Source organism: Theropithecus gelada, chromosome 10 (genome assembly GCF_003255815.1).
Source record: "Theropithecus gelada isolate Dixy chromosome 10, Tgel_1.0, whole genome shotgun sequence".
Classification (NCBI taxonomy): domain Eukaryota; kingdom Metazoa; phylum Chordata; class Mammalia; order Primates; family Cercopithecidae; genus Theropithecus; species Theropithecus gelada.
In genome coordinates, this window is record NC_037678.1 from 52,687,524 (window position 1) to 52,709,478 (window position 21,955).

The 21,955-nt window shown below is 50.9% G+C and overlaps 1 protein-coding gene across 3 annotated transcripts in view; it reads right to left on the reverse strand.

The window, feature by feature from the left end:
• Positions 1–430: 430 nt before the first annotated feature.
• Positions 431–21,955, reverse strand: part of SLC9A8 (solute carrier family 9 member A8) — a 79,769-nt gene continuing 58,244 nt past the window's right edge. For 2 of the 3 annotated variants that reach the window (XM_025398957.1, XM_025398958.1), the window contains exons 11-16: positions 17,972–18,088; positions 14,666–14,748; positions 11,354–11,465; positions 8,352–8,572; positions 5,688–5,834; positions 431–4,767 (exon numbers count right to left, since the gene is read on the reverse strand). In XM_025398957.1, the coding sequence (XP_025254742.1) occupies positions 4,660–4,767; positions 5,688–5,834; positions 8,352–8,572; positions 11,354–11,465; positions 14,666–14,748; positions 17,972–18,088 (788 nt within the window). In that variant the 3' untranslated portion in view covers positions 431–4,659. The remainder of the gene's footprint in view (positions 4,768–5,687; positions 5,835–8,351; positions 8,573–11,353; positions 11,466–14,665; positions 14,749–17,971; positions 18,089–21,955) is intronic. The other variant, XM_025398959.1, reaches the window with a different exon arrangement.

Consider the following 21,955-nt stretch of genomic DNA (forward strand, 5'->3'; position numbering starts at 1 on the left):
CCACTCGCCACCACCTCTGATCAGAGGCTATGGACGCCCCCACTCCTGCGGGAGGGCAGGTTCAGTGACAGAAGTTCCCCATTTCACCATCAGGCAAATGCCTGTGGGGCACTGATCTACAAGCCCCGAGCAGGAGGCCAGGCGGCCCTGCAGCCTGGGCGGACAGCCAGCGAACCCAGGGAGGAAGGGCTCCCAGCATTGTGAGGAGAAGCTGAGCCTGGCTGGGGGCTGAGCCTCACATGCTCCTCACTGAGGGCCAAAGGTGGGAACCGGACACAGGCTGCCCTGACCCAGCCCTGCTCCTAAACACTGCACTTCCTGGTGACATGGCTGCCACCGGCCCAGGGGCTGGGTAGCTGTGTGCCACAGAGCCCAGTCTAGGTGTGACCTGTGCATCTGCAAAGCCACCTGAACATGAACAGACACTGGCTCCAATTCAGCAGCATACACTTTATTTCTAAATAGGCATCCAGTGACATGACTGTTCACACATCTATTCCTGACTCCCTTAAAGAGTCAGAGATGGCACAGGGGCTCCCGCATGGCAGCCACAGGCCCCCCACCTCTGACCCGCTTTCCCCCCCAGCCCGAAGCCCCATCAAGAAGAGCAGCACAGCACTGCTCAGGAAACGGGCCTAACAGGGGCCTCTCCCAGCTCACTTGCAGGAGAAAAATGAGTACGTCTGGCCTTCATAATGCTTCTTAAAACAAAAACCCAGCACTCTTCATTTCTACATAGGAAATGATGAAAAGGAATGTAAGATTCACATCCATCTTGACAATTCAAGCTTTGCCATCTTGAGGACAATTCAAGCTTTGCAGATCCCTACTTGGAGAAACCGTCAATGCCTTTGGTATAAGCCAGGCCGTGCCCACCATCCAGGTGGGAGTAGTGGGGCCTCCCCATCCTGGCCTGAGGCTCTGTCTCCACAGCGCTGGCAGGTGACTTTTGACCACGGATGCATATCTTCCTATCCAGTCACAGGCCCACTGCTCACCAGCACTTCGCATTCACCCCAAAGCCAGGGAAGCCCCCGCAGAGCAGCCAGGGAGACCAACTCAAGGGCACCAGAGAGCACAGCAAGAAAATGGCTCGGGGGAGGGGGATGGGACAGGGCAGGGGCGTGTATTAGTCTTCCTTCTGTTACATGCCCACTAACAGTGAAGCCCCTCAATGTCTAACTGTTGGAGAACTGTTTGGGAAATGGCAGGAGCCTAAATGGAAGCGGGCTGGCTCTTTATTCTCTTGAAGCCTTTATCTGACTGAGATGGAGGGCGTTAGGGCAGAGGGCCCGGAGCTCTGGAGACGCCTTCCCAAGGACACTGCTTCATGACTGCATCAGGAAGCTCAGGGTTTCCTACCTGCCCCCAGCAAGGGCAGCACACACTGGCACTCACTCGGCAGGGAATCTGGGGGGCAGAGGGGGACCTTTTCTCTTCTGCATGTGAAATCCTTGTCAGTGGCAGCCAACGGCCACTGAGCTTCTCCCCACACAGGAGTCAGGCAGCAGTTCCAGCCCTGAGCCACCCCCGGCCACACCCACACCCCAGCCTGCACCCTCCTCAGCAGAAGAGGCCTGGCCTCGGCCACCCTGCTGAGGACTCTGTAAGCATATGCGCCCCGTGGGAACATGGGACCCGAGACTTCATGAGGCCAAGCCGTGCCGATGGCACCCTTGCCAAGGGTTTTAAGAAGGGTCCCCAGTCACCCATCTTTCGGCATTCCATGGCACACAAAGGAATCCTGTGGGCTAACCTGGGTGACTCTGGCGCTCAGGCCTGCCCCTTGGCCTCATGCCAGCCAGCTCGGCTGGCCCAGCCCAGTTCACCCACTGTGAAGAGGGGTGGCTGGCTTAGGGTAGGGGCCGAGAGGGCTTCAGTTCTGCCTCTGGGCAGAGTGTCTGAGCTCTAGATGATGGAACTGAGCCACCCTTAGCCTGGCCCTGGCCCAGCCCCCTGCAAACTTATCTCGGGAACCTAGAAGCCAGCCCCTTTCCCTGCGAGACCACACACAAGTCATGGGGTGGTTGTTCCGAGGGGTCATAACAACTACAGGCTGCAGAAAGCGTGGGATTTACTCCAAGAACTGGTTCCACACGGCAGCGCCTGTGGTGGAGGGACTGCTGGCTAAAGGCTGGTTTCCCCAGCGCTCCCTGGCTCCAGCCTTCACTCACCCTGAAGTATTCCTCCTACATGCCACAGTTCTCCTGTCCCACGGCCTAGACCCAGAAGAAAATAAATACACATGCAGGAAGATATAGTTAAGCTGCATATTTTTATATCTTCTGCGCATTCACTGCCCCAAATAGAATTATCGGGTGTGCTAAAGGTAGACAGCAGCAATTTGTTATTCTCAGGCAAAGACATTTGAAAAAAACTGACCCAGAAAAACAGACTTCTATGGCCTTTTGTTACCAAGGCAAGTCAAGACTGCCAAGGAACACGGGGTGCCCTCATCTCTTGGGGGCACTCTCCCAGGCTGCTGACCTCACCTGGCCGCCTGGGGGCAGACAAGGCTCACAGGAGATCAAGGCAGGTGCTGGTACCTCCTGGGAAAGGTCCCGCCACCCCCTCTGCCCCCCACAAATCCTAGGGCCCCCCCACCAAGCCCCACATGCTCTTCCGCCACAGCATCCTTTTCAGGTCTCAGCTGAAAGCATGAGGCCAGGTGTGGCGTGGTTGGGGCTATCAGACCTGGCGGCGAGGGGGCAGACGGAAATGGGATCTGACTCTTTTCATTGCTTTATCTGTGAATTTAAGATTAGGAAAGAAAGAAATCCTGGCAAACAACTGATTGCAAAGCAACTGACATCTGGGAGACGGGACCCTAAACTTCAGGCGAGAGTGAGTTCTGGCAGGGGCGCAAGAACAATCTGGTCTCAGATCCCTGCCCCCACTCGCCCAGGGGCAGGCAAAGGTCCCCACCCTCTGACTTCCTCTCTTCTCCACTAGAAGGAAATGGTGGAGACCAAAATTAAGCAAGGCAATGGCTCAAATTATAGGGTTGAGAAATTTAAAAAGATCATATTTTAGCTCTATCAAGTACAAATTTACTTTTCATGCAAAAAGTAAACAGCGTGCTTCCTGCCCGGCTGGCCTGCTCTCACTTCAGGGGCAAGGCGAGGTGGCAGCATCGGGCCTGGCCTCTTGTTCCTGGCACAGGTCCTGAGGTCAGTCCCTCCTGATATCCGGAGCCACACCGTCTGAGGTGGAAGAGATGGAGATGCGTTTGCTCCAGCCCAGGGACCATGCTGTCCCACCGTGTCCCCAGAGAAGCAGGAATGCACATGGTGAATTAAACCACCCCAGGGGGCCAGGTTCCAAGGCTCCCTGGGACCCAGAACCACATACGGAAGTTGGCAATGGCCCTTCGATGAGCTGAGCAGTTTGAGGCTTGTCAAAGGGGAGGTGAGGAGAGGATGCGAGTCAGTGACTCCATTCCATCTGGACATGACTGACAGCTCCTCACCCTGAGATGGCTGAGGAGGCCGGGCCCCTGGGACAGGGCTGGGGTGTGTGTGCGTGGAGCATCTGCTTCTGACTCCAGGTCGGGGTGGGAGAGGGGAGCACTGGGTGCTGCTGCTCTGGCCCCTGCCCCAGTGCTTTGGGGACCCTAGCATGGGTGACAAATGGGATCCAACGTGGTGGGGAACTGGGAGAGGGGAAAGAGGATGGAACCCTGATTAGCAGCGAAGATGGCAGCAGTGAGCAGACACTGCAGGGCCTCGGCACAGTGGCCTCCGGTTAGACCAAAGAACAACTGAGTATGGGAATGGTGGGGAGGGAGATCAGATGGCAGGAGGTGACTACGAGGCTCTCAGCACTTTGCTGTAAAATGCATGAATTTAAACCTAATTAAGACAGCAGTTGTGGGCTAGCAGGAACCCTGTGCCTCTAGCTTTTCCCTCTAGAGGGCGCTCTGACCCTGCAAGATAAAAGCCTTGGGTTGCAGCTTGCAGGGGGCTCTAAAGAAGATACCAGAAGGTACCAGTGTAAACATTCAGAAGATGCCCAGAGAAAGGCAGCAGCCACCTGCTGTCCAGGGAGACAGGCTGAGAAGTGCCAATCAGGCAAAGGAAAAAAGGTCACTCCGTTTCTCTCCCTCTCTCTGAGGGAGCACAGGAAGTACCACAAAGGGCAGCGGGAGGTTTCCAAGATTTCTGGGCCCTGCCACTTAGGTCAGAATTGTGGCTGCGGAGGCATCTTGATGACTCAAAGGCAGGTGGCTCACCCCTGGCTCTGCCAGTCCGGCGGGGGCAGGATGAAGGCAGTGGCTGGGGAATGGCACACCTGTAGATGGTGCTCTAGGCAGGGGGCCACAGGGGTCCTCCAGGTGGCGGGGTAGGTGCCCCAGCTTCACCGATGACTGGCACTTGGCCCCGTGCTCCCTCCCCTCTGTGGGCCGACGAGCCACACTGAGCAGAGGCTGGCTCAGGGAGGAGTGGGGAGATGACAGTTTCCCAAGAAGTCACCTGGCTCCAAAGGCCTGGCAAGTTCTGGACTAAGGTGACTCTGCAGCCAGTACCTCGCCCCGCCCTCTATGTCTGGAGTCCTGAAGGGGCTGCTGGATGCACACACCTCTGCGAGGCCCCTGCTGAGTGTCTGTGGGCAGCAAACGCCCATCCTGGGCCTGCCTGCCTGAAGCCTTGGCACCTGGCGTCAGAGCAACTCCTGCTCATCGTCCTCGGAGCCGGAGGGGCCCTGGCGTACCTCCTCGTACCACTTGTTGGTGAGAGTTTTCATCTGGATGCGCCCGTGGTGCAGGTCCTGGGTCGAGAGACACAACCAAGCCGTCAGGGGCAGGGCCAAGGAAGGGAGGGGAGGCTGCTGGGTGCCTTGGGTGGGGTGTCTGGGGAGGAGGTAGGAGGTAGGGTGATGGCCACAGGCAACTTCAGTTTCAATTGAACAAACTGAGCTGGGATTGTTCTTTGTGGGGGTGGAGATCACGGGAGGTGTCATTCAGAAAGAAGGAGGTAGCATGGCGTGAGGTTGAAAATGTGGTCTCTGGAGTCAGACACACTTAGCTCTGCTCCCAATTATGCCCGTATTGGCTGTGATCTCGCGGGGTTACTGCACCCCCTTGGGCCTCCATCTCCTCAGCTGTCAGGGAGACAGCTGCATCCACTGCACAGGATGCTGGAGAAGGAAGCAGTTGTGGTCACAGTCACTGGAGCTGCCTGGCTCCTGGAAGAGCGCACACACCGGCAGCTATCAGGCCTGCCCGAGAATGGAAAATGGGCCTGCATAGAAACAAAGCAGGCAGCCGCAGGAAGAGCCCCACCCCTACGCAAGGCCTCCAACTAAAGAGAGGCCAGCAGTGCCCCGAGGGACAGAACCAGAGGCCTGAGCTGGGGGCAGCCTTGGGCCACAGCCTGAGGTCCTGGTATGTCTGAAATTCCTCAGCTCTGATTCAGTAGCTGATCGATACCCCGTGTCTGTCATCCAGGAAAACCAAACTGTTAACAAATCTATTATTAACCTCGCACTAAACGTGGCAGCGAAGGAAAAACAGCAGATGCTGAGTTCCACAAGCATGTCCAGCCTGCAGATCAGGAGGCGGCAGCCTGGCGGGCCCACGTGAGACTTTCTGCCTCCCCACTCTTCCTCCACCCCACCCTGGGCCACCGCAGGTCCTGAAGGAGGCAGGCAAGGGACCCCCAGAAAGTGTGGCCTGGCCGGTATCCCACCTCCTGCGTCAGCCTCCGAGTGAAGAAGGGGTTTAGGTACTTGGCATCCAGCCACATGAAGCCTTTGAGGTCCTGCCGCCTGATGTAGTGGGCCTCGTACTCCTCCTCCGTGAGCTCCGACAGGTGCTCCGACTCCACAGTGTTGCCCTGAGCAGGGAAGAAAGGCGGCCCGACGGCCATCAGCAGGCACCATCGGGGGCACCTCTGGAAGCCCCCACACCACCCAGGCCGCCAGTGTCCCCAATCCTAACTCCACTTGACCATCAGTGCAGGGTGACGATGGGCAGCAGACGGCCTCCTGGGAGCCCGCAGGGAGGCAGGAAGGTCCCTCAGGGCACAATGGATGCCCAGGACCCCACCTAGGACAGCTAAAACAGAAGGACTGGGCTGGGCTGGGGCTTGGTTTTTAAGCTTTTCAAGCTTTTTGGGTGATTCTATCATGCAACCAGGACCGGAACTGCTGTTCTGGGCTTTTCATTAGCAGCAAATTGCACAGGGAGGCTTTTTGTCTCTTTGCCTGTGGGTCTATTAGCTAGGACTCCACCATGGACAGGCTTTTGCCAATCAAGTCAGGAGAGGAGAGGGGAGAGGGACACATCCTGTAGGCATTGGAGAGGGATGAGAAAAGGGCCCCATGTGGAGGGGAGGGCCAGAGGTGAAGAGGCAGGAGCAAAGCAGACAGGCTCTGAGTGCAGTGCCCGTTCTGCTGCAGGAGCCTTGGTGGGGCCACAGGTGCAGGTGGTGGCGGGGGTCGGGGGGAGATGGGTGCGGGGCAGGAGCAGGGAGGGGAGATGATGGCAGGGGAGGGGAGGGCATTTAGATGCTGTAAAGCAGTGGTTGTCAAACACTGGTCTGTATTAGAATCTACCTGGGGGGCTTGTGAAACCGCAAAATACGGAGCCCACTGGAGCCACCTGCAGAGGTGCTAATTCAGTAGATCTGAGTGGGCTTGGGAATCTGCAGATCTAACAGGTTTCCAGTGATGCTGCTAGTCTGGGGACCCCATTTTGAGGACTGCTGATCAGTGTGGTGGTGAAGAACGCAGGCTTGGGAGTCTGCCCGCAGCTGTCTGATCTGATTCTCTTGGTGCCTCAGCATTCTCATCTGCAAAATGGGTATAATGAAAGCACCAGTTTCCAGGCAGGCTATTGGGACAATCTGAGATAGTCCAGGGAAAATGCAAGCACATTGACTGCCACAGAAAACATTCCAGAAACTCAGCGGTTCATCGTCAGAGGAGCTGTCCTGTTTCTGCTAGTGCTGTGCTTCGCCAAGCGTGTTCACAGGATTGGCTGCAGCAGTACTACCTGGCAACTTGTTAGAAACGCAAATTCTTAGCCTGGGCCACATAGTGAGACCCTGTCTCTACTAAAAGTAAGAAAAAAATTAGCTGGGTGGGGTCACGCCTGTCTGGAGTCCCAGCTACTCCAGAGGCTGAGGTGAGAGGATCGCTTGAGCCCAAGAGGTCCGGGCTGCAGCGGGCGGCCACGATCGCGCCACTGCACTTCAGCCTATGCAACAGAGTGAGACCCTGTCTCGGAAATAAAGAAGAAACACAAATTCTTTCGGACCCCATGCCAGACCTATGAGATGCTGGTGACAGACCCAGCAGCCTGTGTGTAGCAACCCCCCACCAATTCTGATACCCAGAAAGACCTAAGCTAGAGCTTTTGTGAAAACCAAAAAAGTTGGTAGATAGGGGTTGGGGGCAAAGGGCCTCTTAGTGTGATGGAAGTTCTGCAGAGCCAGGCCTCACAGCCATCTGGAACTTTCCTCCCAGCAGCACTGCACTGGCTGAGGGGCCCAGTTTGGAGACTGGAGGCCATGGTCTTGCCAGCCCTGACTCCAATGTTAGCCGTGGATGGCTACGTGAGGACTCCTGGGCCTCTGATGACTGATTAAAGTTACTGAGGCCTAGCATATGGAAACTAGAAAGAGATGCATGTCCAGAAATGCACGATTGGCAGGGGATGCTCTGGGCTGGAGCCTACAGCAGCCACTGCTTTGGTCAGAGGGCCTAGCTTTGCATAGAGGTCCTGAGGGTGAAGACAGGGCAGGAAGGCAGCTTGGTGGCAGGGGCAGCGGCTTGTAGGAAGAAGAGGTGGGCAGGCTGCAGAGCCTCAGCTCTCCCTACAGCTGGGGCCTGGGTACCTCCAACCCCACACCATGTCTGTCCTTGGGGGAGTACCCCTCACGGCCCTCACAGCCACCACAAGCCATCCTCCCCTCCTCAGGCCCCTAACAGGTGGTTTTTAGTAAAACCATACTGGGGAATGATGGGATTTTGAAACCCTCAAACCTGGGCCCTGACAGGTGTCTCAGCTGCTGGCAGGGTAGAGGCACTGCTGGGAGAGTGGCATAGGCCCAGACTCCTGTGGTGCCCTATGGAGCTTCAGAGAGGGAGCAGATGGGGTCCCACAGCTTCCCTGGCTGCGGCAGGTCACAAAGTTGCCAGACACCCCCCTAACAAGAGCCATGCTTCAGAACTCAAGTTCTGTCACCTCCTTCTCAGTGGGGGACCGGTGTGTGTGCGTGTGTGACGTGTGTGTGGAGGTGCTGGGCGTCCTCAAAGCAAGGCTCATCTCCCCATTTCCTGACAGTGGGGGCCATCAGCTGTGCAGCAGGCCAGCCCCCTGCCCCACCCCGCAGGTGCGTGATACTGACCATCTTCTCCGTCTTGCTGAGGTTGACGTCCTTCTTGTTCCTGCGGCGTGCCTTGGCGTCCTCGATGTCCATGAGGCGAATGAGGGGCATGGTGCTGCCGCCCAGCAGCAGGATGGTGAAGAGCACAATGACGATGGTGGTGGTGCCGATGAGCTGTCGCTTCTCCATGGGCTCCAGGTCCAGGTGCAGGCTCAGGGCATAGGGGATGGCCCCCCGCAGGCCTGGGGGACAGCAAACAGCATGAGAGGACACAGTGAGGAGGCAGCAGCTTCATGGGCTGGCTTCCCTGGAAATCCACCAGCCCAACACTGCGACCAGCCGATTTTTCTAATGGCCCTGCTAAAGGGCGTGGGCTCGCCCTGTGAGGCTTTGGGGTGTAAAGAGCAGGTGGCAGAGATGTGGGGACCACAGACTCACCTCCATGCCCACTTGGGCAGATCAAATGAGGTGGCCTGCCCCAGCTACAGAGCCCCAGGTGTGGGTGCAGGAGGACTTATCAAGCCTGACGCTCATGTCCTGGAAACTGCAGGACAGCTGCTGTGGGCTGAGCCCTTCCTGTGTGTGCGCCAGGCCCGGGCAGGTGTTCAGCGTGTAGAGCATCACTGGATCTTCACAGGAATCCTTACCGAGCAGCGATACTCTTGTCCACAACACACAGATGAGGGATGGAGGCCAAGAGCAGCATGGCCCACCCAGGGCCACTCATCTAATACCCACAACAGCACAGGATGCAGTGTGTCCAGTACCCCTCCTATCTTGAGATGCTGCCCCTGTGGAGGCCCCTGGTGGCACTGATGGGGCTGTGGGCTGCTTAGGTGGTAATGAGGCTGGCTGGTCCGCTGTGAGGCTACTAGGAAACAACTGAGGGGCATGGACTGAGCTGGGAAACAGCACTTTCCTCTCTTAGAAGCTTCCTGGCTTCCTTGGCGCCGTACTGAGGGGACAGGCAGTCCTAGCCCCACCCTTGGGGAGCTCCTAGAGCAGCTGGGAGGAGACACAGCAAATGAGGGTTGTGAAATGGTACCTGGAAGAGAAGGTGGGAGGGTGGGGTGTGGACAGCACCAGGACCTGCCCCAGACAGGAAGGCAGGGAGGCTCACATCACCATGGGGTAGGACAGCCAGACTGCTGCAGGCCAGACCCAGATGGGGAGATGGCAGGGCAAGAGCAAAGGGCACATAATACAGAGACATGGCAAGGACGAAGGACTCTCAGCCTCTCTAAACCTGTCATGGGCCAGAGGGTTCAGTGGCATGGCACATGTCATGTGCTTTAACAGGGTATGTACCCAGCAAGTGCTTAGTACCAGCTAGCCAGGCCATGGGGCAATTCAAAGATTTCTTGGGCAAGGGAGATGCAAAGGCATAGGGATGGTGGCATCTCCATGGCATCCAAACAGGCAGCTGGAAACAGGAGTATGGATCCCAGAGGGAGGTCTGGGTTTGCGGGAACAGCTTTGGACTAGGTGGAAGTGAAGGCCAGTGGATGCGTGAGCACACTCAGTGAAGTGCAGAACACACAAACAGAAGCGGGGCTGGGGCCAACTCCTGAAGAAGCTGCTATTTGAGGGGTTAGTGAAGGGGGATGAGCCCAAGGAGACACCAAAGAGGAGAAAGGAGGAGCTTGCCCCAGAGGCCGGGGAAGAGGGTGAAATGGTCCTCGTCAGAGGCAGGGGCGGTGGGAAGGAGGTGGACTAGGATGGGGGCGGATCCCTCCCCTCCAGGTCTGGCTGCGGGACGTCACTGGTGACCTGCCAAGGCCAATTCCTGCCCCGTGGACAGACGGTGAAGAAGTGGGGAAAATGAGCGAGCATGGCTCACTCGCAGGGGTCTGGCCATGGCGAAAGAGGCGTGGATGCAGCGGCGGGGGACGTGAGGAGGAACTCTGGCTGAAGTTCCTGGTGTTTTGTAGGAAGGAGAAGCTCTGATTGCTTAAATGATGATAGGAGGGGCCGGAAGCAGACGCTTGTTCGGTGCCCCTCATTGAAGATCCAGGAAAGCCTGGATGGAAACCCACGGAGCAAGAGCCCGGGGAGCCTGGGAGAGAACAGGAGCTGACAGCTCCCGCCATTTCAAATACACTCCAACCTTCCCTGTAATGCTCTCTCATCCTCATGCCCCCCTTCCCAAATAGCTCACATCACTTCAAAAACCTCTGACACACTTCTGCAACCACTTTACAAAGTAGTTTGCCTCACTAGACAAAGAGATTAGGAAAAAAATGAGTTTTTCTCACCATATATATATGTATACATACACAGACATATACGTACATATATATGAAACATATACATTTTTAAACATGGCCTTTAGAAAGAAGAGAAATCTGAGACAAACTTGCAGATATGCCTTTGGATAAAGAACATTATAAAGTATGTTGCTATAACTCAACCCACACGGAAAATACTTTAATTATAATATTTAAGCAAGAAAGCATAAAGAACAGTATGTATTGCTCAAAAATAAATTTAAGGATGCCTATGGATCCAGTTCTTTAGAAGCAAAGATTTATGAAATCATTTCCATCCTTTAAAAAGCGATTAAATAGCAACTGAAACATTCAAATTAAACTACCAGAACTTTGTGACTTAAAGGAAAAATATCCAAAACTAACATAAGGTATGAAACAGTTTCAACTTTCACCTTTTCTACCTTGAGTCCATTATTACTTCAGCCTAGAAAACCCACAGGGAGGCACTGAGCCACGCCCAGCTGCGTCCTGGACTGCACTGTCCTGTCCAGGGGAGAGTGGCAGAAATCCCGGCTCTGCCTCCAGTGGTCACGTGACCCTGGGCATGTCCTTTGCCCTCTTCCAACCTAGCCTCGCCCACTTCATAGCACCATGGTGAGGGGCACCATCTTGGTTGCAGTAGGTGCCATTAGACGGGAGTATTGATTACTTGTGGCTTTGCCAAGGGTGCTAGCAGAGAACCATGGCTCTCTCTGTGTGGGGCATGCTTTTAACAGGTATTTCCCCACTCCATTTATTCAAGATTTGACTTACCACTAAACCACATGATGAACATCATCTTCGGTGTGATTTTATGATCCCGGAAGAAATTCAGGAGGTAGGAAAGAGGGAAAATGTTTACCGCTCTGCCAAATAGTACAAGCACCTGTTGATAGCAACAAACTAAGTCTTAGGTGAAAACATCTGGCTCTTCACGCTGAAGCTTCTTGAAGCTGTTGCAGACTGTGTAACACATCCAGTACAAATGCAGCATTCCCCTCATTCCCCTCAGCCACAAAAGACACGAGCAACACCATGCTCGTGAGAGACCCAGCATGGGCGTGCTGCCGGAGCTGCAGGATTCTATGCATCTAGGAAAGGATAAAGCTTTGTACGTTACCTTTCTCAGTAGCCAGAAAAGAGAACCGACGAGGTATCAGGAAGGGCATTAGTAATGACAGCAGAACAAAACTGAATGCCAAGAGGCTGTACAGAAGTATTCACAGATTAGTTTAAGGAAAACCTGACTCCAAAGGCGCTCCTCCTTGGGACAGGCCTGCATTGATCATTCCAGCCCCAAGGGGACAGACAAAGTGTTTCTGCCTCTCCCTCAGGGAAAGGAGGGCAGCTGTGAAGGACCTACCCATGCGTGGAAACACTGCTGTCTGAGCAAGAGGAACGCAGAGGTAGGGTCTACAAGGAGGCCATATGCCCTGGCTTAGCCGGCCAGCTTCTTGCTGTGGCTTTTGGTTCCCCTCCAACTCCAAAGGCATGTTAGTCTTGGCAAAGTACAGCTTTATGTAAAGTTCACATCTTTTGTTGTTTGTTTGTTTGTTTTTTTTTGAGACAAGGTCTCGCTCTGTCTCCCATGCTGGAGTACAGTGGCGCGATTGTGGCTCAATGCAACCTCAACCTCCTGGGCTCAAGTGATCCTCCCACCTTAACCTCCCAAGTAGCTAGAACTACAGGCATGCACCACCATGCCTGGCTAATTTTTTAAACTTTTTAGTTAAAGATGAGGTCTTGCTATGTTGCCCAGGCTGGTCTCAAACTCCTGGTCTCAAGCAATCATCCTTCCTTTGCCTCCCAAAGTGCTAGGATTGCAGGTGTGAGTCACTGCACCCAGCCTAAAGTTTAAATCTTATCCAAGTGGATTCTTAGGACATTTATTACTTTACTTTCATTTTCTTCATTTTGGTTCTTACCATAATTACTTGAAAAGGATGACACAGACATATACAGCACATTCTTTAGGCTTTCAGTTTATTCCTTTAACAAGCATGAATTTTACAGTATTTTTTTTTTTTTGAGATGGAGTGCTGTGGTGCGATCTTGGCTCACTGCAACATCTGGCCCCCAGGTTCAAGCAATTGTCCTGCCTCAGTCTCCCCAGTAGCTGGGATTACAGGCGTGTGCTACCGTGCCCAGCTGATTTTTGTATTTTTAGTAGAGACTGGGTTTCGCCAAGTTGGCCAGGCTGGTCTCAAACTCCTGACCTCAAGTAATCTGCCCGCCTCAGACTCCCAAAGTGCTGGGATAATAGGTGTGAGCCACCATGCCTGGTCAAGAGTAAATGTTTCCAATCATCAAACATTTCTATGCCAGACAACATGCTGATCATTTTACATGCATTATCCTGCTAAATTTAAATCCCTGCAAAGGTCTTATAAAGTAGGTATTATTATCTCCAGTTTATAGGCAAGGGAACTGAGGTATAGAGAGATGAAGTAATTGGTCCAAGTTGACAAGGCAGGAAGTAATGGATTCAAGCCTCAAATCTGGTTCAGACCCCAAAGCCCATGCTCTTGACCACTAAGCGGAGCTTACAGGGTAGGAACTGTAACCCATCTGAACAGCACAGGCCATCTCCACTAGCTGCAGGGCCAGCCTGGGCCTAACTGCTTAGAGAAAACTGAGTTGTCACCCCAGGGCATCCTCTCATTTTCCTCCCAACCTGTGGCTGAAATAGTCACCTCCCTGTTTCACCCACTGAAATCCAATCTTCCATGCCTACACTGATGTTTCAGGTTTGATTAAATGTGTCCCCTTTTATCCAGTGGCCACACTAAAGGCTATTATACTTTTTTTTGAGACGGAGTTTCGCTCTTTTTGCCCAGGCTGGGGTGCAAATGGCGAGGTCTCGGCTCACTGCACTGCAACCTCCACCTCCTGCGTTCAAGCAATTCTCCTGCCTCAGTCCCCTGAGTAGGTGGAATTACAGGCGCGGACCACCATGCCTAGCTAATTTTGCATTTTTAGTAGAGACAGGGTTTCACCATGTTGGCCAGGCTGGTTTCGAACTCCTGACCTCATGATCCACCAGCCTCGGCCTCCCAAAGTGCTGAGATTACAGGTGTGAGCCACTGCGTCCAGCCTAGGCTATTATACTTTCTGTAAAGGACTTTTGCTACTTTTGCTGCTTTTTTTTTGCCCTGAAACCTGAGTTTGGAGGACGAATAACAGTGACCAAGAGCAATGAGCTCTTGCTGAGTGACAGGTGGAAGTACCCAGGTTGCAGGAAGACTATCTTATAAACAGACAAATATAAATAGACAAATTTGAAGAAAACTGCAGTAAGAAGTACATAATAAACTATCCAGAAAAATTAGGAAAGAGAAAGAAATCCCAGCTCTATAACCACTGTGAACATGTGGCTACATTTTCTTTACATACTTTCTTTTTTTCTGTGCATAATAGTTTTACATGGTTATGATCAATTACATATTCAATTTTGAAATCTGCTTTTACCTTCTCACACAAAAACCTACAAACCTGTACTTTTATTTAAAGACCATAATATTCAAGGCCATTAAAAATCTTAAAAAACAAGACTGAGCGCGGTGGCTCATGCCTGTAATCCCAGCACTTTGGGAGGCTGAGGCAGGTGGATCACGAGGTCAGGAGTTCAAGACCAGTCTGACCAGTATGATGAAACCCCATGTCTACTAAAAATACAAAAATTAGCCGGGCATGGTGATGTGTGCCTGTAATCCCAGCTACTTGGGAGGCTGAGGCAGGAGAATCACTTGAACCTGGGAGGTGGAGGTTGCAGTGAGCTGAGATCGCACTACTGCACTCCAGTCTGGGCGACAGAGCGAGACTCCATCTCAGAAAACAAAAAAACCAAAAAAACCAAAAAACCTTAAAAAAGTCCTTGCTGGGGATATTTATTCACTTAATTCTACCCCTACCCCCTTAGTGTATGTTTGTGATTTTTTTTTTTTTTAACAAAAGAAACTTTAAACAAAAGACTGTCTATGTAGCTGTTGACTTTGAACAGTTAACAGTTACATAAACGAATCCAGAACATGTGTTTATTGATCTACAAATAAGTAATTAAATTAAAAAAACAAGGAAAATACTTACTATGCACCAGATGACAAAGGAAATTTCAAACTTGTGAGGAAAACTAAAAATGGACAGGCCAAGAAATGCAAACACACATGTTTCTGAAACAAACCAAAGAATGGATTATTCAACCCCAATGATTTCATTCCAATATTGTACTAAACTGTTAAGCAAGCAAACATTCACAGGCAGAATCCAATACAACACTTTCCTTATTTTCTTGAAAACCCTGCAGCCAATATCTTGGCCAAACTTGTGCTTAAATTCTCTTATTCTTTTCTACTATATAAGCAATATGTCCCTGGTATTCAGAAATCTCTTAATGTAATGAGTCAACTGTCAAATACTTCTGCAAATAAACGCAATCCCGCCCAGGGAAGATGGAAACACATGAATCTGCCGATCTGCTGAACACTGTCACTAGCTAGGGTCCCAACTGTGGCAACGTGGCCAAAATTCAGAGCAAATGACTGCGACGCCACATGACAAACGTGAAGGGGTCTTTAGTTAACTTCCACATGATTAGCTTAATATATTTAACATTGCCACAAGGTTTAGAACACAGCTCACACCCAGCAGGATTTGCAGAGTGAGACTCATTGCTAACTCTTGGCTCCACTCTGCAAGCCAAAAAGAGCCCAATATTTACTCTCTGTCACACAAACTTGTATATTTTAAGAAAAAGCACCTTATAAATTTCTAACACTAGGCTCTCTGCTTAAACTGTGATGTCCCTCAGAATAGCATAATGACTAAAGAGATTAAAACTGTATATATATATTTTTTAGAGACAGAGTCTCACTCTCTCTCCCAGGCTGGAGTGCAGTGGCATGATCTTGGCTCACTACAACTTCCGCCTCCCGGGTTCAAGCGATTCTCCTGCCTCAGCCTCCCGAGTAGCTGGGACTGTAGGTGCCTGCCACCACACCCAGATAATTTTTTTTTTTTTTGAGTAGAGACAGGGTTTCACTGTGTTGGCCAGGCTGGTCTTGAACTCCTGACCTTGTGATCCGCACACCTTGGCCTCCCAAAGTGCTGGGATTACAAGCGTGAGCCACTGCGCCTGGTCTAAAACTGTATTTTAAAATAGCTGATCATAAAGAGCAAGGCTGTTTTACATTCTAACAATGTTTTTCCTTTGAATGGTACCCAAGTTTAAAACAAGTCCACAAGCTGGAGAGTTTACCCACCCTCCTCTCTTTGAAATTTTTTCTTATCTAATATTTGTGTGATCTTTCCAAATGAGCACATTTAGAAGACATTCAGATCTAGTGGATGCTTTTTCCTGGCAGCATCAACTCCAAGGTCTGGATATATCATGGTTAACCAAAGCCCCTTCACATTTGTCATGTGGCGTCGCAGTCATTTGCTCTGAGTTTTTGCCACTTTGCCACAGTTGGGACCCTTTCTAGTGACAGTGTTCAGCCAGCAGGCAGAATCGTGTTTATCCTCTTCCCTGGGTGGGATCATATTTGTCTGCAGAGTATTTGACGGTCTTTCAGTCACACTTGACAAACTGTCAAAATTTGACAATTTTTCTAATGACCAATTCTCTATGGATGGATATTTAGATTGTTTCTATTTCTGAGAGGTTCAGCAAACACCCCAGTACAGGCTGAATTCCACACGGTTGAACTGTTGGGCCACAGAGTACGTGCCTTTTAAATTCAGACAGACGTGGCAAATGACTCTCCAGAAAAGATTCCAGTAGGCCTGTTTTCCACACACCAAGGCCAGAAGTGGGTATTATCAAGCTTAACATTTGCCAGTCTGCTGGGTAAAAAACAGAATCTTTTTGGATGGATGATTTGCTTTATGTGTCTTTAACTGGGAGGGTCAGGGTCAGAATCTGTAGTCTCACTTTCTGAGAGAGGTGCTGTACAAATAATACCCTCTGGCCCAGGAAGAGAGAGACCTGGCCCAGGAATAGAGAGAACTGGCCCAGGAATAAAGAGACCTGGCCTGCATACCCACTTCTTGGCCGTGAGACCATGGGCAAGTCACGTGACTACTCCTCACCTGAGCCTCCTTATCTGCTGAAGTTTCTGCCTGGCCTGCCCCTGCCTTCTAGCGTGCTAACAGTGTGGAAGTAGCAATTAAAAATGAGACAAATGACTGGGCGTGGTGGCTCTTGCCTGTAATCCCAGCACTTTGGGAGGCTGAGGCAGGTGGATCACAAGGTCAGGAGATCAAGACCATCCTGGCTAACACGGCGAAACCCCATCTATACTAAAAATACAAAAAACAAAATTAGCTGGGTGTGGTGACGGGCACCTGTAGTCCTAGCTACTGGGGAGGCTGAGGTGAGAGAATGGCGTGAAACCGGGAGGCGGAGCTTGCAGTGAGCCGAGATCGCGCCACTGCACGCCAGCCTGGGCGACAGAGCGAGACTCCGTCTCAAAAAAAAAAGAGAGAGACAAATCTCCCAAAATGCCAGGAGTGACTTTGATGATGACAACTAGGGCAGGAGCCACTTGGGGGCCAGCTTAGAGAGACATGGTGAGAGTTGTTCCCCGACTCCAACCACTTCCAAGTATAAAGTTGGTGGGGAGATACATGGGTATGTCTGAGCGTGGGGAGAATAAGCTCGAACAAACTGCTTAAAGACAAAGCCATCATGGTTTATCCCAGCCCAACAAATGACACCTCTACTGCAAACTGTCCCCGAGTGATGTCCCTCAGGCTGCTCTGTGAATAAAAGATTCTGTGGACAAGTTTGGAAAATTCTGTAACTATATCCCCCGTTAAGGATTTTACAATGCACATTTGCTGAAAAGTCTGGCAATTCATAAATGTTAAATTTTATTTAACCAGGATTTCCTAAACTCTTGACTACAAAATTTATACTTTTTCTATCTTTCTTTTTTTTTGTTGAAGATCATAGCCCACTGCAGCCTCGAACTGCTGGGCTCAAGTGATCCTCTCAGCCTCCCAAACAGTTGGGATTACAGGCGTGAGCCCCATGCCTTGCTTGACTATGGAGCCATTTTCATCTAACCATCATTAATATTATTTCCAAGGACTACATTTTTGGAAATGTCACATTAATACATTAAAAATTCATGTCTCAAATGTTCATAATTGGTTCTCACTATTTTTGGTCTTTAAATCGTAGGCACCAGATGTTCATTTATTAGGTGTTTGGTTTACTTTATGAAATTTCAAAGCCAGAGGAACAAACAAAAGATAAGCGAGTACGGGATATGGCTCTGAGGAGCTGCTGCCCTGCTGCCAAGGAAAGTCTCAACTGACTCTAAAACAGGGTAAGGAAGAAAGATCAGCTCTGGGTGGGCCTGCGCATGGCCACACAGATGCAGAACTCACCACACAAGAAGGCCACGGTGCGGAGGGTCTGCTGCATGAGGATCTGGGTGACTGGGGAGAGGTTATGGTGCGTGTAGTGGGACATCACAATGCCTGAGAACAGGATGGCCATGATGCCTAGACAGGGAAAGAACAGAACAGAAAGCACTGCCGTGTGATCCCCAACTCAGATCTCACAATGCCTGCAAGGCCCTGGGGCCTAAAGCATTAGAGGATTTAAGAAAAAGGAAAATAAACTAATACCTGAAGCCTCCCACAGGCTTCAGAAAAAATACCATGGGTCCCTTCACTCTGGCAGCCTCATTACTAGCTGGGTGACCTTGAGCCACATTACTCAGAGCCTCAGTTTTCACTTCTGTACAGTGGGACTAATAGTAGCCACTCACAGAACTGTTAGGAGGGTGAGTGAAAATAAGCCACATGAAGTCCCCTTCACAGTACCAGAGCTAAAAAGGTATGGACTATCACTGACATCCAGGGATAGCGCTGGCAGATGTGGAACCTGTGGCTATTGAGGGCCCACTGCACTGCCCCCAACCTTTTTTTCTTTTTTTTTTTTTTGAGACAGAGTTTTGCTCTTGTCACCCAGGCTGGAGGGCAATAGTGCGATCTTGGCTCACTGCAACCTCTGCCTCCCAGGTTTATGTGATCCTCCTGCCTCAGCCTCCTGAGTAGTTGGGACAACTACTTTTTAGTAGAAATAAAGTTTCACCATGTTGGCCAGGCTGGTCTCGAACTCCTGACCTCGGGTGATCTGCCTGCCTTGGCCTCCCGAAGTGCTGGGATTACAGGTGTGAGCCCACCGTGCCTGGCCAACTGCACCGTTTTGCATAAGGAGCTTGAGCACCTATGAATTTTCTATATGTGGGGAGTCCTAGAGCTGATCCTCCACAGATGCTGAGGGAAGACTATATAAGGAGTGCAAGCAAGCAAACCACTCTGGGGGGCAGAAAGGAGCCTAAGAATCTGCGTAAGGATAATGTGTGGATTCTTTTTTTTTTTTTTTTTTTGAGACGGAGCCTCACTCTTGCTGCCCAGGCTGGAGTGCAGTGGCATGAACTCGACTCACTGCAACCTCCGCCTCCTGGGTTCAAGCGATTCTCCTGCTTCAGCCTCCCAAGTAGCTGGGATTACAGGCATCCACCACCAGGCCCAGCTTATTTTTGTATTTTTAGTAGAGATGAGGTTTCTCCATGTTGGTCAGGCTGGTCTCGAACTCCTGACTTCAGGTGATCTACCTGCCTTAGCCTCCCAACATGCTGGGATTACAGGCATGAGCCACCGCACCCGGCCTCTTTTTTTTTTTTTTTCTGAGACAGGGTTTCGCTTTGTCGCCCAGGCTGGAGTGCAATGGCGTGGTATCAGCTCACTGCAACCTCCGGCTTCTGGGCTCAAGCAATCCTCCCACCTCAGCCTCCTAAGTAGCTGGGACCACAGGCACATACCACCACGCCCGGCTAATTTTTTGTGTTTTTGTAGAGATAGGTTTCACTATGTTGCCCAGGCTGGTCTCAAACTCCTGAGCTCAAGCAATCCAACCTGCATCGGCCTCCCAAAGTGCTGGGATTATAGGTGCGAGTCACCTCACCTGGCCAAATGTGGATTTTGATGGACTTTTAAAATACTTTTCCTTAACTTTGAATTTTCCCATAATCCTGAACTACTGTCATTTAAAAAGGTAATGCATCTTTTCTTCAGAGCCCTGCACCAGGGTGTCTACAACCTTCTGTGCTTATGCAGGATTTGAGACTCGACATTTGTCCGCTGCCCTCAGTCACTCCTGCGGCACTCACAGTTCTCTTCTCAGCATCTCCCTGTGTAGGCAGCAGGAAAGGGGTCTGTATTTCATGTAAGGAAGCTGAGATTGTCTTAAAAAGTCATCAAATAAGCTGCCAAGATATACTAATTGCAAGTCAAACTTCATAAGCAAAGTTTTAATTCACTTCTACCATTTTGTGGAAATAGGGCTTATCTGGCAAACTTTCCATGTATAAAAGGGTGAAAATTGGCCGGGCATGGTGGCTGATGCCTGTAATCCCAGCACTTTGGGAGGCTGAGGCGGGTGGATCATGAGGTCAGGAGTTCAAGACCAGCCTGGCCAAGATGGTGAAACCCCGTCTCTACTAAAAATACAAAAATTAACCGGGCATGGTGGCACACGCCTGTAATCCCAGCTACTCCAGAGGCTGAGGCAGAGAACTGCTTAAACTTGGAGGAGCGGAGGTTGCATGAGCCGAGATTGTGCCACTGCACTCCAGCCTGGGCGACAGAGTGAGACTCTGTCTCAAAAAAAAAAACAAAAAAAACCACAGAGCACTGTATTACAGACATGTCAACTGCTAAGCTTACTGTAACACAATACCCTACAAAATACAGGAAACCTACTTTTTTGTATTTCCCAGCAGGTGTGGGCTGGCTGAGTGACAGCAGGAGCTGGACACTTGATCTCCTAACCCCTTTAGGAAACAGCAAGTGCCTTTGCTCTTCATTTTCCCCTACAGTGAGATTCCAGCCATGCTTCCTGTAAGACACACCCAACATGGTGGGCAAAGGAAAATGAGAGGGTAGGAGACTTCTTTACCTGCTCCTTTAGGGCTCTTTGGAGCTCAAGATTGTTTTTGCTGCTGTTGTTGTTCTTTGAGATGGAGTTTCACTCTTGTTGCCCAGGCTGGAGTGCAGTGGCACAATCTCAGCTCACTGCAACTTCCGCCTCCCGGGTTCAAGCAATTCTCCTGTCTCAACCTCCCAAGTAGCTGGGATTACAGGCACAGTCTTGGCTCAGCCTGGCTACAAAGGCCGACGGTAGCCCTGTGGGATTGAGGATCTAACATGGACCAGTCTTCCCGCTGGTTTTCCCTACAGGAAATCTCCATCTTTAAGGACGTCACCAAATTCAAACATTTTCGATTTTTCTGCATGGATAAGTAAGCCCTGTCTGGGGGCTGAGTCTGGACCACAGCTGCCACCTATGTACTTGACCCACTGTTGGCACGGGGCCATCTGGACAATCCCAGAGGGCTTTACCCTGGGCTAGTGTGGGGTCAGGGCACCTTGAGTTCTAGGTGAAAGGAAAGAGGGTCAGCAACAGGCACAAAAGCCAGAGGGATGGCTCAAGTATCTGCTTCATATGCCCTCCAGAAGCTAAGGGGACTCTCCACCACCCACACCACCCTCGTCTGCAGCCACTGGAGCAGACTATAGAAACACAAAAGGGGGGTTGGTGCAAACCAGGCTAACATTTTTAAGTGAGGTAAAAGGCACGGTATTTTTAAAAATACACTTATGGAAGAATCTCCTTTAAGAAGGCAAAATCATTTAAGCAAGCAGATAATGCAGCAAAAGCATTCAGCCTCCTGAAGGAAGAATGGCAGAAAAGAAGAAAGGGAGAGAGGAAATCCACTTCTGTTTATGGTTACATCCACTGTTTCAGATGTAATAAAGGAAGACAGTATGGGATTCAAATCCAAAAGGCAGTGAAAAGGTATCATGGTACAATTTCCACTGTACTGTGCCTTACTGTGTGTAAAATATGACATACTTCTTGAGGGCTGAGTGAAACCATAATGAGTATGCTATGTTAATTACTCAATAATAAACGTATTTTGCCATAAAACATTCAGACTCACTGAGGTATAGAGTAAAAGAGAATCTCTATTCACACTGCCCACTCAGAGGTAACTACTCTTAACTACTATTAACACTTCAACACGCAGACTGCCAGTTCTTTCACCATGTGATTATAAAGTTTATCTTTAAAGTAACAGGCTGGGCACGGTGACTCATACTTGTAATCTCAGGACTTTGGGAGGCCAAGGTGGGTGGACTGCTTGAGCCCAGGAGTTTGAGACCAGCCTGAGCAACAGAGTGAGGCTCTGTCTCTACAAAAATTACAAAACTAGTCGGGTGTGGTGGCACGTGCCTATGGACCCAGCTACTCAGGAGGCTGAGGTGGAAGGATCACCTAAACCTGGGGAGGTCAAGGCT